Genomic DNA, 17297 nt, shown 5'->3' on the forward strand with positions numbered 1-17297 from the left:
CCTATCTTTCTCTTGCTGCTTTTAAAATTTTCTCTTTGTCTTTAACTTTTTGTATTTTACTTATGATGTGTCTTGGTGTGGGCCTCATTAGGTTCATCTCATTTGCAACTCTTTGTGTTTCCTGGACTTGAAGTTGATTTTCTTCACCAGGTTAGGGAATTTTTCCACCATTTTTTTTTCAAGGAGGTTTTTAATTCCTTCTTCTCTCTCTTCTCCTTCTAGCACCCCCAGGATGCAAATATTGGTATACTTGAAGTTGTCTCAGAGGCTCCTTAAATATCCTCATTTTTTGGATTATTTTTTTTCTTTTTGTTGTTCTGATTGAGTGTTTTCTGCTTCCTTATCTTGCAAATCACTGATTTGATTATGTGATTCATCTACTCTACTGTTGATTCCCTGTAATGTATTCATTTCAGTTATTGTAGTCTTCATTTCTGACTGGTTCTTCTTTATGTTTTCTATCTGCATCTTTATTTTTTCTATCTTTTTGTTGAAGTTCTTCTACTCTTCCCTTAAGTTCATTGAGCATTGTCATAACCAGTGTTTTGAACTATACAAAAGGAAGATTGTTCTATTTTGTTTAGTTCTTTTTCTGGATATTTTTTTCATTGGTTTTTATTTATTTTTATTGTTTGATTAATCCTCACTTGAGGATATTTTTCCATTGATTTTTAGAGAGAGTGGAAGGGAAGGAAAGAGACACAGAGAAATATTGATGTGAGAGAGACACATGGAATGGTTGCCTCCAACATGTGCCATGACCTGGGTTCAAGCCTGCAACCGAGGTATGTGTCTTTGATCAGAATCAAAACTAGGACCCTTCGATGGGCCGATGCTCTATCCATGAGCAAACCAGTTAATGCTCCATTGATTTTTAAAGAGTGGAAGGGAGGGAGGGAGGTGAAGAGGGAGAGAGAGGGAAACATTGATGTAAGAGAGACACATCAATTGGTTGCCTCTCATGTGTGCTCCAACTGGAGCCAGGGATCAAACCTGCAACCTAGGTATACACCCTTGATTGGGAATCAAACCCATGACCCTTTGGTGAATAGGCTGACACTCTAACAACTGAGCCACACAAGCCAGGGCTAGTCTGTTCTTTCATTTGGGACATGTTTCTTTGTCTCCTCATTTTGGCTGCCTCCCTGTGTTTTTTTCTCTATATTAGGTAGATCTGCTAGGTCTCCCAGACTTAATAGCGAATGGCCTTATGTCATAGGTGTTCTGTAGGTCCTATTGGCATAGCCCCCTCAGTCACCTGAGCTGGGTGCTTCAGGTTTGTCCTCCATGTGGGCTATGTGCACTCTCCTGTTGTAGTTGAGTGTTGATTGCTGCTGGCACATTAATAGGAGGTATTTACTTTCAGGCAAATTGGCTGTGAGGACTGGCTGAAACTACCATGGAGGATCTACTGTGCAGAATCATGACACTTCAGTAGGCTCCAATACCCATTAAGTCCTTCCCTTGAGTGTGTTGCTAGTGGAGGTGGTTGGTTAGTGTTTATGTGTGGTCTGAGCTGTTCACTGGGTGCACTGGCTCTGGGCCTCCTGGGAGATGCAGGCCAAAGTCAGATGACACCTGTATCTTGCCTGGGGCCATCCAGCATAAGCTACAAAGCAATCTGTAGATGGCTTCTATTTTGCTGAGGTTAGAGGTGCCCAGGAGAGACCGAGCTGTGAACCAAGGCTGGCTGATGCTAGTGCCAGGCCTGGGGCCACTTAGCAAGTGGTTAGGAGCACTTCAAGGCCAAACGCTGCTTGTTTGAGAGATTTTAGGGAGTCCACAACATGAGCTAAGACTGGCGGCTTGCATGGAAAGGCACTGGGTTGTCCTGCAACTTGAGTGGAGTAGGATCTCAGGGAATCACCAGAGTGGGGGGAACAGTGTTTGACAGGGTGATGGAGACTCAGATATGGTGCCCACCTGCCAGCTCTGTGAGAGCTCAGCAAAGGAACAATGGCTTTGCCAATACTTCTGTTTGGGAGAAAGCTGCCCTTCTAGCCCTTGCCCTGATGCCAGACAATTCAGTTCTCCCTATATGTCCCTGGCCCCTTTTGAGCTTCTGCCTCAGTGCTGGAGCTCAGAGTGAGTGAGTCTGAGTAAATTTGTGCACAGGTCCTTTAAGAGGAACACCTGTGACTCCAGAAGCCCTCTGTGTCACTCAGCCACAATCCCTGTGGTTTTTATAGCCAGAAATTATGGAGACTTCTCTACTTGGCACTGGAATCCTGGGCTTGGGGGTCTGGTGTGGGGTTGGGATGTCTTGCTCCTCAAAGGGGACTGTGCAACTGAAACATCCCTCTGGAATTTTAGCAGTCACATGTGGTAGTAGGACCCACCTATCTACATCTCTGTCCCCTCCTACCAGCCTCCACATGGCTTCTTCTTTATATCCTCAGTTATAAGATTTCTGTTCAGCTATATTTCAGGTGATTCTCAATAATGGTTGTTCTGTAGTTTAGTTGTAATTTTGTTGTGGTTGCAAGAGGATGTTGGTATTGCATTTACATGCTGAACCTTCTTGACTGGACTTTTTGAAATACAAAGGTATATGCCATTTTCTTCTGCATAGCTTATTAATTCTGAGTAAATTCCCACATTTTTCGAAGACCCAGGATAAAATGATGAGATATGAATACTTGCTCAATCTTAAAGCCCCTATCCCTTCAACTTGATTCAGCATGTTTTTGCAATGACTGTCTTCAAATCAATTTAATTACATCCACTGTGTTAGCTGCTAAGATATAGTAACTTAGAAGACAACTAGCTGTGTCTTTTGATCACAAGAAGTTGATTTTGGCCATAAAACATGCTAAAATGCTAATGTCACTAATCATCAAAGAGATGCAAATTAAATGACAATATATCAGCCCACACCTGCCAGAATGGCTACCATCAATAAATCAACAAACAAGTGCTGGTGAGGTTGTGGAGAAAAGGGAACCCTAGTGCACTGTTGGTGGGAATGCAGACTGGTGCAGTCATTATGGAAAACAGTATGGAGTTTCCTCAAAAACTTAAAAATGGAACTGCCTCCTGACCTAGAGATCTCACTTCTGAAAATATACTCCAAGAATCCTGAAACAGCAATCAGAAATAATATATGCACCCCTATGTTTACAGCATAATTATTTATAACAGCTAAGATCTAGAAAACCCAAGTGCTGATCAGTAGATGAGTGGATAAAAAACTGTGGTATATTTACACAATAGAATACTACACACTATAAAAAAAGAAGAAACTCTTACCCTTTGTGACAGCATGGCTGAACCTGGAGACTAATATGCTAAGCAAAACAAGCCAGTCAGAGAAAGATGTATCACATGATCTCACTTATATGTGGGATCTAATAAACAAAGTAAACTGGCGAACAAAATAGAACCAGAGGCATGGATACATGGAATAGACTGACAGATATTAGAGGGGAGTGGGATGGGGGTAATTGGGTAAAAGAAGATGAAGAGAGTAGCCAAAAAAGATATATACATAGCTTGTAGACACAGACAACAGAGTGGTGGAGGCAAGGGGAGGGGTGGCAGGAGCTGGGTGGAGGTGGGCAGATGGGGGAGGGCAGGGAATGAGGGACATTTGTAATACTGTCAACAATATAAAATTGAAAAATATGTTAGGAAAAGACAATAATAAGAAAGTTGTTATAAGTTAAAGTGAAAATTGTTTATATGTGAAGAGCTAAATAGGAATCTACTATTCAAGACAATTATAGATAAAGCAATATATGAAATGAATTCCTGATTTCCATGTCCTTCTAATGTAACATTTTCTCAGGCCATCTTCAGTGACTGAGTTTTGTATTGTGTCATTGACTGACCTACTCCTTGATTGCTTCCCATTTCTATACCAACTGCCCCTATTCCAGGGGCCACCAATCCAGCCCCATTAGCCTTAAATAGAAGATGCAAGAAAAAGTAGTGGGCACATGTCCAGCTTCTCCTAGATTCCTCGAATTTGAGCACTGACTTCCCCCTCACTACACATCTGTTATGAGACATGGTGGTGAGACAGGAGCCCTTGCAGGACATTCACTGTACCAGATGTATCTGTGGCTGGCTCAGGTAGAGTGACTGGCCATCTGAACTTTGCTGGAATATGCTTAGTCTTTATCTCTATTTCTGGTTTGCTCCATAGTCTTGTTGAGAAAATCCCACCATCTCTCTGAAAGGAGGAGACCAGGTACTGGAAAGGAAGAAGAAAAACAGGTCATCTAACAAGGATTGAGGATTGACATAGCAGTGATCAGTCATTTGAGGTTCAAATTTTCACCCTAAGTTAAAGACTTTCATAGAGAGTGACCTTGATGATAACCTAAAAAGAGGTATGTGTGTGTTTCATATAAAAAAAATATTTAAAAATCCTACCAAGCTGCTATTGGGTGTTCACAGCCTTTTCAAATTATAATGCACTCTCCAGAAGTTTACATAAAACTCTTGTTATTCTTCTGTTCCATCCATGCCTCTCAGACTCCTCTTGCTTCTTCTTTCTGCTCCTCCTTCAGTTCAGTCAGTTTAAAGATTAATTTTGAAGTTGACCTTTATTTTCCCACAGGATGCTCCAGGCTTTATGCTGTGATGGTAAGGCAGTGGGATTGGCTTTGTGTGCCTGGTGGCTGGCTCTGCCCTGGCACGCTGGCCCTCACTGCTGGAAGGGCTCAGGGAAACCTGTGTGAGGTGGCAGGTGTTGTGGGAAATGGGGACTACCTTAGGGGTCCACTCAAGTGTCTGACTCCTGGTCTGTCTTATCCAGCTCCCTCTGGAGGAAGACTAGGATGATTGGTTCTGTGCGATGAGCTCATTTGTCCTATTAGTCAGTAAAATCAATATAGAGTGGAACAATAACCCAAAAAGTATGGGGTCTGCTTGTTAGTAAGTTTGCTTACTCTTCAACAACCAGTGTTTCCACTTGGCAATATTATTCATTTCATTGTTCTCATCCATTCTTCAGTTTAGTTTTCCTTTTACTTTTAATCACATAAATTCTGTGCTTATCTCAGTAGCCATGGCTAGTACTAGCCAGGGCCAGGACCCCAACTCTGTATCCAGTTGGATGAAAGGTTTGCCAGGTGAACATTACTCTTCTTACTTTTTTTTCTCCATCTTCTCTTCTACCATCCTTTCTTTTTCTCTTTCCTTCCTCATTTATTCTATTTATGCTGTTTTTGACCTGCTCCTCAAACTGGCTACTGTAACTTTGGGGTTTCCTGGGCCCTATCTCAGAGAAGTAAACTTCCAGCTTCACCCCAGACTGCCAAGTTTTATGAAATGTATTATTTGTCACTCTAGTTTTTATCATTGAACTTCAGCTTAGGCATTCTACTGGTGGTATTTGGCTGTCTCAACTATTCCGGGCCTCAGCTTACCCATATATAAAATGGGAACATTGGTGTCCCCACATGTCTCCTAGAGTCATCCAGATCTAAAAGCTGGCCCTTTGATAATTTTTTTAAATAAATTTTATTTAATTTACTGGTATGACATTGGTTAATAAAATTATACAGGTTTCAGGTGTACAATTCTATAAAACATCATCTGTATATTGCATTGCATGTTCACTACTTCAAGTCAAGTCTTCTTTTGTCACCATTTATCCTCCATTTACCCTCTTCAACCTCCTGCACCCCACCCTTTACTTCTGGCAATCACCCTACTGCTGTCAATGTCAAAAATATGGAAGGCTTCCAGAATTTGCATGTCATCCTTGCACAGGGGCGCCAATCTTCTCTGCATCCTTCCCATTTTAGGACCTGTGCTGCCGAAATGAGCACAAGCCTGGCCCTTTTCATAGTCACTTTTGTAGCCTTAACCAACACATCCTGTGATAAACATAGAGCCAGAACCCATAAGAAGCCATGGAAGCTACTGTGACATGAACTTTAGGGCCTGGATAAAAAATAACTAAACAACTGCCACACAGAAGCCCTCACCGTCTCTGATAACTCCTCAAATACGAATAAGAATGTATGATAGCGTATTGAGCTGGTCAGACACATCAGAGGTTCTGGGTCCTCTTTTTCTCTTCAAACCTACCTCTGGCTGACATGTCCCTGTGCTGAAGTTTTGCTGAGGTCCTTAGGTATCTTCCAAAAAGCTTAGATTTTTTTTTAAAGATTAATGAGAAGAAAGGGCTGTAACATTGGGAGTACCATTTTTAGATACCATTTCCCATCTCTTTTCTCATTTAATCTTTGCAGCCCTGTGAGATAGATAATATTTTCTCTATTTCATGGAACAAAAGTGAGAAACTGGTTGCTCAGACAGGTTAAGTAACTCAGTCAAGGACACTCAATAATACCTTTTGAAAGAGTTAAACATTATGTTTACTTCTAAAGTGAAGTCATATTTACAGGTATGGAGACACAGACATAGCTTATATCAGTGGTTCTCAAAGTGTGGTTTCCTCTGCAGCAGCAGCACCTGCTGAGAAGTTATTAGCGATGCCAGCTCTGGGCTTCAGCTTAGGAGTACTGATTCAGAAGCTCCAGGGAGCCCAGCACTGCCTTCACAAGGCCTGCAGGGAAGCTGATGCACATTTAGGTTTGAGAGCCACTGGTTACCTCTGTTCTCTTCATTCTGGTCTGCTCTCCAGCCACCAATAGCAAGTGCCCACAAGTTTTAGTACAAGCAGGAAGAAGTCTTGGCCACCCCAAGGATACACTGTCTTCTTGGGGATTCAGTGGTTTTAGCGAGGCTGAGAACTTTTCTGTGCTCTCTTGGTTCTCCCCATTCTGGATAGAAAACATTTCTAGCCGGTGCCCTTATTTCCTATCTGTTTCTTTCACAGCCAAAGGGCAAATCGGCGACCTGGAAACTCAATGATTTCTCATGGACAGAGACGTTATCATTTAACTTGGTCATCAAGTGTAACTCACATGATGGGAAAGTGATGGTTCAAACATGGCAGTTTTCCCATTTTCCCTCATGATAACAATACAGTAGAGCCCCTTATCCATGGTGCTGCTTTTTGTTGTTGTTAATCCTCACCCCAGGATATTTTTTCCATTGATTTTTAGAGACAGTGGAAGCGAGCGGGGCAAGACAGAGAGAGGAACATCTATTGGTTGCCTCCTGCATGCGCCACAATCAGGGCTGGGGATCCAGCCGGCAACCAAGTTAGGTGCCCTTGACCAGAATTGAACCCCAGACCCTTCAGTCCTCAGGCCGACCCTCTAACCACTGAGCCAAATCAGCGAGGGCCATGGTGCTGCTTTTTAAAGTTACCTGGAGTCAGCTATTGTCCAAAAATATTAAATGGAAAATTTCAGAAATGAATAATTCATAATTCATATACTTGGCATCAATTTGAAGAGTGTGATGACATCTCACACTGTCCTGCTCCTTCCTGCCTGGGATGGAATCGCCCTTTTGTCCCGCGTCTCCACGCTGGATATACCACCTGCCTGTTAGTGACCTAGCAGCCACCTTGGTGATCTGAATTTTGGAGAGAGAGACCACAGACACATACATTTTTTACAGTGTATTATTGTAATTGGTCTCTTTTATCATTAGTTGTTGTTAATCTCTCACTGTGTCTAATTTATAAATTAAACTTTGTCATAGCTATGTACCTATAAGAAAATACATAGTGGATACACGGTTCAGTGCTACCCAAGGTTTTCGGCATCCACTGGGGGTCTTGGAACAAATCTTCCAGAGATGGGGGTGGGGGCGAACTACTAGTATTTTTCTTGTATTGTTCATCTCACGTTATAAAGTGCCTTTTATATATGTCCATTCATTTGACCCTGACACCAGCCTGTGAGCTAGGTTGAACTATAATTTCCATTTTAGAAAAGGGAAGCAGGCAGAGGGCAGAAAGTGAGTTATCCAGGGGTATGTAGTTGCTCAGAAGCACAGCATGGCTTCATTCCACACTCCCCTGCTCTGGGGCCTGAGCCCTTTCCTGACTTCCTCCGGCTGGCCTGAGGCAGGCAGCTTTGATGAGAACCAGAATAGACTCAGGTGCAGTGTTAGGCAGTCACAGAGCCAGGCAGGAAGCAGCAGCTGGACCTGCCGGATTCTCTAAACCACGTGGCAGGATGGGAGAGAAAGTGTAGATTTGGGGCAGGATGGCAGGAGGGCTTAGTCAGAATCATAAACAATGAATATACCAGTAGAGGGCAGAGAGGAAAGCTAGGGGACTGGTCTTCAGGGTGCTGGTAGCCTGGATATCTGAGAAATACCAATTTCTCAGCCCAAAGCCTTCCTTGGAGAAATGTTTCCTGACCTGGGTTTCACTCTGGCTGAGACCTGTTTGCCTGCTCACCTCTTTGGGTATCACTGAGCCACTTCTCCACCCATGAGAAATCATTGAGTTTCCAGGTTGCCTATTAGCCCTTTGGCTTATCCCATCTGGTCATCTTGTCCTGCCCTTCACCAAGGCCACTTTTTAAACCCTACCATCAGATCCCAAATGAGTCCTGAGCCAGGTGAGAAGCTGTGTGTGCGTACCCGGGTGTGCATATGTGTGTGTGGGGTAGTGAGTGGAATGGAGAGGCAGCAGAAGCAGCATGATGGCCTACTTTGATGAATGCAATCCTCACGTTACATCCTGCAGGGTAGGGAGGATCGTGTGTCATCCACAGGAAGGAAGCTGGCTTCAGGGAGACTGGAGGTACTTGTTTAAGGCCGCACCTCTGGGATTCCACCTAGTCTCTCTGACTTCCCTCAAAGGGGGCCACAGTGGGCCTCTGAGCATGGAGTGAAGGCTGTTGGCTTAGTAAAACTGTTTCCTTCATGTATATCAGCCTCAAAGATTAAAATCTTACTTTGGATTTTCAAAAACAAGCTACTTTTAGTTTTAGTTTGTAGTCCTTCTGGGGACAATATATACCCAATCCTCTGCTTTGGGGCTCCCGCCTCCTACACCCTCCTTTGTCTGGCCTTTCTGATAGATTAGATACTAATCTGCTCTTGCCTTTCAAATATCTCTTCAGATAGAAGAGGCTGAGCTACCAGCACTGTCCTTCCCAGCTTGATCCTTGTCCCACACCCGACCCTTGTATGGGACTGCCATTGCACACCACCGCTGGCAATGATGTCCAATGCCTATCTTTAACTGCCTGGTCTCTACACTGGAAGTGCTTATGTCATTGCAAATCTTCTCTTTAATATGGAGTAGTAACCATAAAAACAACAACAGTAGCAGTGACACTGGTTTCACACATTTGCTTTAATCCCAGAAGGTAGCTATAATTTTTATTACCTGCCTTCTTCTCTGCCATCTTCATCCAGGTAGCTTACTCAAGACCATGTAGTTGCAAAGTACCAGAACCAGTGTTTGAACCTCGTCTTGTCTGAAGCAGAATGGTCTCAGTGTGCTTTCAAGTCTCTTCTCTGGGATGCCGACATTTACAAGGGCATTTTGGCTGCAGGGACAAGCTGGGTAGCTATGTTAGGCAATAGTCTAATACAGTAATTTTTCCCAACTTAGCAGCAGTACGTCTTTATTAATTATTTTGAAAAATTTCTAACTGCCATGTGCACCCTTATGTTGTCACTCCTGAATGGATCATAAGCCAGAGTTAAAAGATAAAGATCTCATGAAATAAGTAAGCTATTTTCATGTCATTTTTTTATTTTAAAAACACACACTCGCATTATTTCTTTACATGTATCTCAATGTATGAACATACACACATATGAACATCCTAGTGAACATTGATTGCCCGGCTGCCAGAAGAGTGATCACAATGATAATAATGATGATGGTGACAAGGGTACAATACTTAGCATTTATTGGGGGCTAATTATGTACTAGACAATCTCCTAAATGCTTTGTGTATGGTAGCTCAGTTAATCCTCATAAGGACTTTACTAGTATGAAGTAGGAACTGTTGTCTCAATTTCCCAGCTGAGGAAACTGAAGTGGAGAGGATGAAGCAATGTACCTGTGTTCACAGAACTAGTAAGCAGATGAGCTGGGATCCAAATCCAAGAGTCTGGCCCAGACCCCACACTTTTCCCTCCTAAGCTGCCTCCTAGACACATGGGTGGGCATGTAATTGAGGTTGGAAGTCCCCAAGTACACTCTTTGTCCCAGTGAAAATTTTTCCACTAAGGAGTGCTTCCCTAAAGAGGTTTCTGGTTAGCGTTCTCAATCAGCTAAGTAACTTAAATTTATATTAAACACATGTGTGTTTACTTCGATGATGAGTTAAGAAAATGAGTGTAAATATATTCACAATCATTGGGATAGCCACCATATAATCAAACAGCTATAACCATAAGAAGTTACATCTAATTTTATATTCACAAATATTTAAAAGTCACTAAATAACAATACATATTGAAGCTCAACACCAGGCTACACAATATTTTCTCCCTTTAAAAATGGTCCATATTTTATTTAAATTTGACTAACACTATTCTCGTTCTAGAAATGAGATGACCAGCTCTTTCAGAATATACAGCAACTGCCTCCACAAAAGCAGCGCCAGGTTTAGGAGATTTACGGTAAAACCACCTTTCCTAGGACTTCCACTGGCAGTTTCTGGGAGAGCTAAGCTTCCCATCCATCTCAGAGGTTTGCTTTTCCTCTGGGAGATGTTTATAATAGAAAAGCATCATTTGGGATATTTATCAGCTTCTCCTGTCCCTCTGCTGTTTGGTGGGGCTGACCACGGGCAAGGATAAAATGAGCTGGTCATCTCAGGATCATGGACAACATGGAATCAAGGCTCAAGACTATCCCCTATTTTCACTGTGAGAAGGGAAATGAATCTGTGCCCGTGTGCCAGAGGTGTGAAACGTGCATCTTGGCTAGGAAGATCTTCTCCACTAAAGAGTGGTTCCTAAGGGTCAGTGAGATAGCTCAGAGGAGGTTTCTAGTGAGCATTCTGGGACAGTTGGATAGCTTATATTTGTTATACTATTTTCAAAATATCCTTCAGACCACACAGGGGAAGGATTTCATCTATACCAGGTCCCGGATCGACCTCAGCAAGCAGGAGGGGGACATCATGAAATTCATGAACCAGATGCTGGATAGGACAATAGAGCAGAAGATGAGGGAGATATTGTGCTGGTTTGGGAGCAGCACCCACCGGACTAAGGCAAATTACACACTCTTGCTGCTTCAGATGTGCGACCGGAAGTTACTACTCACTGCTGCCAACGTCATCAGAGTCCTTTTTCAGAGGGAGCAGGATACCATTTTAGGTAAATGAGGCTACAGGTAGAGACCAAGAGGGCCTAGAGACCAGGGAGCCAGACTCCTGGAGTTGGTAAAGGAACTACAGTTGTGGACAAACTTAGGTAGATTGGAGTTTTTCTGAAGGCAGAATAGAGTCCTTTGCCCTGACACCAGATCCTTTTTCCCAAAGGAGAACTTGCTGAATGTAACTTCCTTCTAGGAAATCATCAAATGACAAATGTAGGAGGGTGTACCGAACTTTTAACTGGGAAGCCTTTAAAATGGATTTTTTTCTCCCTTTGGCCCAGAAATGGCTAGTCTGTGTGTCTATCACTGAAGGCGGGTGTGATTCCTTCGTCAGTGAGCTAGAGGTTGGACTGGCCTTGGGAGGCATGTGAGGGGGAAGCTATAGAATTGTTTTGCCCTTTACCCTTCGCTGTGCAGAAACCAGGCCAACAGGTCAAAACCTAGAACTTTATTTTTTCACTCGTTCCACTATGTTCCTTGCTTGCACATAAAATCTGGCCTTGAAGTGGAGTTTATCCAAGGCTGGAGACAGCGAAAGGGCTAAGTAAGGCTAGCACAGTTCTTAAATTTAGCTGTATCAGAATCCCCAGTAGGGCTTATAAAATCACAGATGGCTGGGTTCCTTCAAACCTCCTGACTCAGCAGGTCTGACAAGTTGCACTTCCAACAAGTTCCTAGCTGATGTTGCTGGCTGGGACTTCACTTTGAGAGCCATTGACCTAGTGTGTTGGTGAGAAGATCTTGGAAATGTTTGGCCAGCTCAATCAGGGAAGCAAAAAGAACCAAAAAGAAGGCAAGAGGTAGATTTCTCAGGGGTCCAGGAGTGAAAGGTCCAGTGTGGGGAAAGCACAGGTTTAGTGAAGATAAGAGCAGACTGGGGGCGAGCTATCAGGTGAAGGAGTTTCAGAGTTTGAGGTCTGGAAGGATGAGAATTCCTAATGTCCATAAACCTTACTTGTGGTTATAATTGTAGACTAATGGAATCCAAAAGGATTTTTAAGCTAGGTGAACTATGGGCAATTAGGTACCGAGATATGCCACTTGGCTTCTTTGTGCATTAGGGAAGTGAAAGAATGGTAATCTGAAAGGAAGAAGTGATGGGAAAAAAAAAATTAGTCCAGCTCTTGGATTTCATAGATAAGGAAGCCATATTTCAGGGAATCTGAGTGACTTGAACTGGGTCACCCAGCCAAGGGGGTTGAAAACCAGGACTTCCTTCCTGAGCATCTCCCACTGTGCAGTGCTACCCCTCACCACAAGGGAGGGCAAACTACCGCAGGCCTGGATTTTACATCCACATGCACTGCTCTGTGGTTTACTCTCAAAGGTTTTCATCACCCTCCACAGCAATTAGCTACATATATTAGGGTCGAGCCCAGTTACAGGATGTGCAACCTTCTCCTTGTCCTAGAGGAGCTTCTTTCTTAAAAAGTTAATTTTCTTTTATTTTGACAAGGATACTTATTCATTCATACCATCGAAGAAAATTAAGCTGGAGCTTCAGAAAAGCAGTCCCTCTTTCAGCTCTTTCCCACAGCCCTCTCATGCTCTCTCCTTGTAAAAGAGCCCTGATAAATTTTGCATTGTAGGTAGGCTGGAAAAATCTAAGTAGGGGCCTTCTGTGACTTTTGCATAGAAACTCAGAGGCCCCAAATGAAAACAGACATAACTGGCTTGGCCCATTTTATATATATTTAAAAGAAACAAGTAGAAATTAAATAATTTACTGCCATTATTTTTCCCCACACACCTGCTTAATGAACAACCTTGTATTGATCTTTTGTTTTTCAGAACTTGGTCAAGACCCCAATCTTATGCTTTTATTTCCTGAGAAATACTACAACCCCCAGCTTGATACTTCAAATGTCTACTGGACAGCCAGAACCAAGAGCACATCCTTCCCTTTGTCCAAAGATTCAGGGGGAAAAAGCTTTCTTAAAAATGTTGGGTGGGAAGCATCTAATACTGGTAAGTTGGCTTGTAGTGAGAAAGCCAATAGATATGAGATTGGGCAGCTCCAATGGAGTTGGAGGGGCTGAGAGGGCAATAGCATCTGGGGGTGACAGATTTGGGGAATTAACCTTCATTTTTCACTTATGCTGTGTTGGAATCTCTGGGAAGGGGAGAAGCAAGGATAAAATCAGTTAATATGACCAAAAGTCTCTAGCAAGGTGCCTCTGAGAGATACCTGAGACTAGAGATCAGAAAGGAAACTCCCAAGGGCTTCTTTGGAAGCCTCTCTCTGTCCCAGGCTAAGTCCCTTGTTTAGCCCCTGACCTGTGGCATGGTTGGCACCCCTAGAATTCAACCCACTCTTTTTTTTTTCTTGTTTAAAGTGTTACAAATAGTAGTACATATGTCTTCTCCCCCCCCCCCCCCATTGACCTTCCCTTGGTCTCCCCTACCCCGCAGCACTCTTTTTGAAAAATGCAATGGCTGTTTTTGCAGTACTGGATTCCTTGAACAGGAAATAGAAGCAGTGGGGGATGTGAACCCTGACCTCAAGGCCTTTCTAAGTTGGACAGCAAAGCAAGACATATATATGAAACAATGACAGGAAATATAACATATAGATTCTAAACCATTTTATATAGAAAATTTGAAAAGTAGATAGAATCTATACATATATATAAAAAGCCAGTGACCGGAACGCCATAACGACCTAAACAACCAGTTGCTATGATGCCCACTGTGGCCAGCGAACCAGCCCAATTGGGGGTGGGGCTGGTGGCCAACCTCCCACAGCCCCTCCCCCTGGCTGCCTTGCCCCTGATGGGCCTCTCCCACCCCGATTGAGGGTGGGTCAGCCAGGCAACCCTCCACGGCCCTTCCCCCCCTGCCAGCCCTGTTCCTGATGGCCCCACCCTACCCCAATTGGCCCACATCCTTCCCCCTGTCTGGCCCTGCCCCTGATTGGCCCCCCACCTCAATAGGGGGCAGGGCTGGCCAGCCAAACTCCTGCAGCCCCTCCTCCTGCCCAGCCCACACCAGATCGGCCCCTCCACCCCGGTCAGGGGCAGGGCCAGCCGGCCAACCACCCATGGCCCTTCCCTCAAGCCACTGGCCCCCAATGGGCCCCCTCACCCCATTGGGGCTGGCTGGCCCACTGCCCACACCTCCTCCCCATGGCCAGACCCATCCCAGATTAGCCCCCACCACCCCAATTGGCCCAAGGCCCCTCCCCCCAGCCAGCTCTGCCCCCGATTGGCCCCCCCACACCAATAGGGGGTGAGGCTGGACCACCAACCTCCCACGGCCCCTTCCCCAGCCACTGACCCAGGATCGGCCTCCCCTACCCCATTTGGGGGTGGGGCCCACCAGCCAATTGACTGCGGACCCTCCCCACAGCCAGGCCGGCCCTGATTGGGCCCTGATCTGGGCGGGCGGGCTGGCCAACTTCCCACCATCTCCTCCTCCCAACAGGTCTAGCCCCAATTCGCCAATTGGGACCAGGCTGGCTGGACCCCACCCGTGCATGAATTCATGCACTTAGGCTTCTAGTAGTATAATAACCATTCATATAACTATCACCAAACTTCAACAATGATCAACATCTTACCAATTTATTTCATCCATTTCCCTCTTTTAAAATTGTTTAAAATGCTTCCTTAATTTGAAGGAAATTCCAGGCGCCATTCCTGAGCAGGGCAGGCTTTGAAACTACAGACATCTCCTTTAGCTGGGAAGGCAGGAAAGTACTTGCATATTTGGTTAGGGAGCTTCTAATTTCATTTTCACAGAAGAAATGAAAAACTCCAGTAGCCTAAGGGCAGACTCTGATGAGTTCTGGCCTGGAATTACACAGAGACAAACCATGTTCCTTTCTCTGGCTTGGTTCTAGAGGGACAATGGAGGAGTTCGCTCCAGTGCATTTCCGAGATGAATAGGCTATATTCCGGAAAAGCTCACATGCTCAAGGCAGGGCACACCTCCTCCAATCTGTTGGTTGACATGGATGTTGTCAGAGACTTGTCTTCTGGAGCCAGCAAATACCGGGACTTCATCCGTCAACTGCCCATCCATATCTCCAAGTATATTCTAAGTATGCTGGGATGTATTGGGGATTTCTCAAGAGTCTTCCCTTTGCAATCCAGTTTATAGGGTCCCAGGTTTATCTATTTTCCCCCCAGGTATGCTTGATAAAAGCACCCTGAACAGATGTGCCGCTGTGAGCCAGCACTGGGCTGCACTGGCAAAGAAAGTCAAGAAGGACTTCTCGATGCATTCGTTCATTCACAACCAGATCGCCTTACTGCAGGTACTCCTGTCGGGAGGGGTGGTCTGCAGATTGGCCTCACTTCCTTGTGGAAGCTGGCTGACAGGAGCCTTTCAGTCCACTCAGTAGACCCTTTGAATGGCCTGTTCCATTTTGCTGCTTCACAGGCTTCAACAGTCACTTCCTTTTTGTGTGGACTCCCCATTAATCTATACCATTGTGAGTGCATTGAGCAGGGAGAACAGGTAGAAACCTACCAGGAAGAGAAAGGCAGAGCCTTGGGAAATCATGTGAAGCAGGGAATCACCTCCCCACCCCTGCCCCAACACGTGACCCCCGGCCCAGAGAGCTGCATTGTGGCTTAGGCCAGTGGTCGGCAAACTCATTAGTCAACAGAGCCAAATATCAACGGTACTTCTTCAAAATAGACTCGCCCAGGCCGAAACCCGACTTCTGCGCATGGGCCACGAAGTTTCAATCGCATTGTACGTGCACCCGCACGTGGTATTTTGTGGAAGAGCCACACTCAAGGGGCCAAAGAGCCGCATGTGGCTCGCGAGCCGCAGTTTGCCGACCCCGGCCTTAGGCAATCAGGAAGTCATGTGTATGTTTCTAGGTCAGCCTGACACAGTACACAGATGTCTACAAGGCCACAAAGTCTATTTGTAAGTTAAAATGCAATTTTCTCTGGCATTTTTACTTCTGCTTTTTGCCTGAAGCCTAATTCAAATCAAGGATTCTTGGCAGCTAGGATTTTTCCCAGCAGAGACAGATGAGAGAAGAGGAGGAGAAGCAGGCGTGGTGAGGCAGATCATCCTCTGGAAAGCTGGGAACGGCTGACCATCTCTTTCTGGTCTTGTTCCAGAGTATCATTATCCTCCTTAAGCCAGTCTACACACACTATTGCCTTACTGGCCAGGCCCAGGCCTCCCTGAGTCAGAGCTTACCCCTCTTTCAGATCTTGCCAAGCACTAGTTTAACCTTCCTCTCGGAGAAAGGAACCAAGAGTAGCCATTTTCTGTTTTTCCCCCCAGGGGTCCTACACAAAGGGAATAGATCCCACCTATGCCTGCAAGCTTTTCGTCCCAGTTCCTAAAATGACAGATGACATAAAGCGCATACGTGCGAAAAATCAGAAATGGAAACTGAGAACAAAGGTGGGTTCTGATGGCATCGCGGGCAAATAACTGTGAGAGTCATCTCTTACTGGCCAATGAAGGCTGAAGTCAGGCTCATTCCTTACATAGGGTATAGGAAATTGGAAGATATGGAATATAGCATATGGATATAGGATATTGGAAGTGATATTCCTGAAGGAAGACCAGAATTCCGTGCTACGTGTCCTTCAGCTTAAGTTACTTCCTTTCTTTAAGCCTTAAATGCTTCATGTATTAAACAAATGGATTGATTTGGTTGTCCTCTCAGGGTTTGTCCTTACTTCAAATCCCATTGCTATGTCCCCAGAACCAAGCCATCTGGTGCAGAGCTCAGAGCCAGGAGCAATGTCAGTGATAGTTGGGATTTTCTTCCACAGCCATCAGTCCATGCATCTAGAGCAGTGATGGCGAGCCTTTTGAACTTGGTGTGTCAGCATTTTGAAAAACCCTAACCTAACTCTGGTGCCATGTCACCTATAGAAATTTTTAGATTTGCAACCATAGTAAAACAAAGACTTATATTTTTGATATTTATTTTATATATTTAAATGCTATTTAACAAAGAAAAATCAACCAAAAAGAGTTTGCGTGTCACCTCTGACACGCGTGTCATAGGTTCGCCATCACTGATCTAGAGGGTACAGGAGTCTGTGGCTCTGGAATGAGAACAGGAGGGCCAGTCCAGAATGTCCAGGGTCCAGAATGAATTAAACTTTCTCACCTTTCACGTCCAGGTTCATTCTGATTCTAG

General features: G+C 44.5%; 1 protein-coding gene and 1 non-coding gene across 2 annotated transcripts in view; one reads left to right on the forward strand and one right to left on the reverse strand.

The window, feature by feature from the left end:
- Positions 1-5676: 5676 nt before the first annotated feature.
- Positions 5677-5780, reverse strand: LOC118672520. The gene has a single exon (XR_004973087.1). It is a non-coding gene; the product is annotated as a U6 spliceosomal RNA (small nuclear RNA).
- A 1309-nt stretch (positions 5781-7089) lies between these two features.
- CDRT1 (CMT1A duplicated region transcript 1) overlaps positions 7090-17297 on the forward strand; it is a 53216-nt gene continuing 43008 nt past the window's right edge. Inside the window, exons 1-5 of the mRNA XM_036341709.1 lie at positions 7090-11172; positions 12965-13141; positions 15015-15215; positions 15304-15431; positions 16424-16546. Of these exons, the coding sequence (XP_036197602.1) occupies positions 10671-11172; positions 12965-13141; positions 15015-15215; positions 15304-15431; positions 16424-16546 (1131 nt within the window). The 5' untranslated portion in view covers positions 7090-10670. The remainder of the gene's footprint in view (positions 11173-12964; positions 13142-15014; positions 15216-15303; positions 15432-16423; positions 16547-17297) is intronic.

This window comes from Myotis myotis, unplaced genomic scaffold, assembly GCF_014108235.1.
Source record: "Myotis myotis isolate mMyoMyo1 unplaced genomic scaffold, mMyoMyo1.p scaffold_m19_p_17, whole genome shotgun sequence".
Taxonomy (NCBI): Eukaryota; Metazoa; Chordata; class Mammalia; order Chiroptera; family Vespertilionidae; genus Myotis; species Myotis myotis.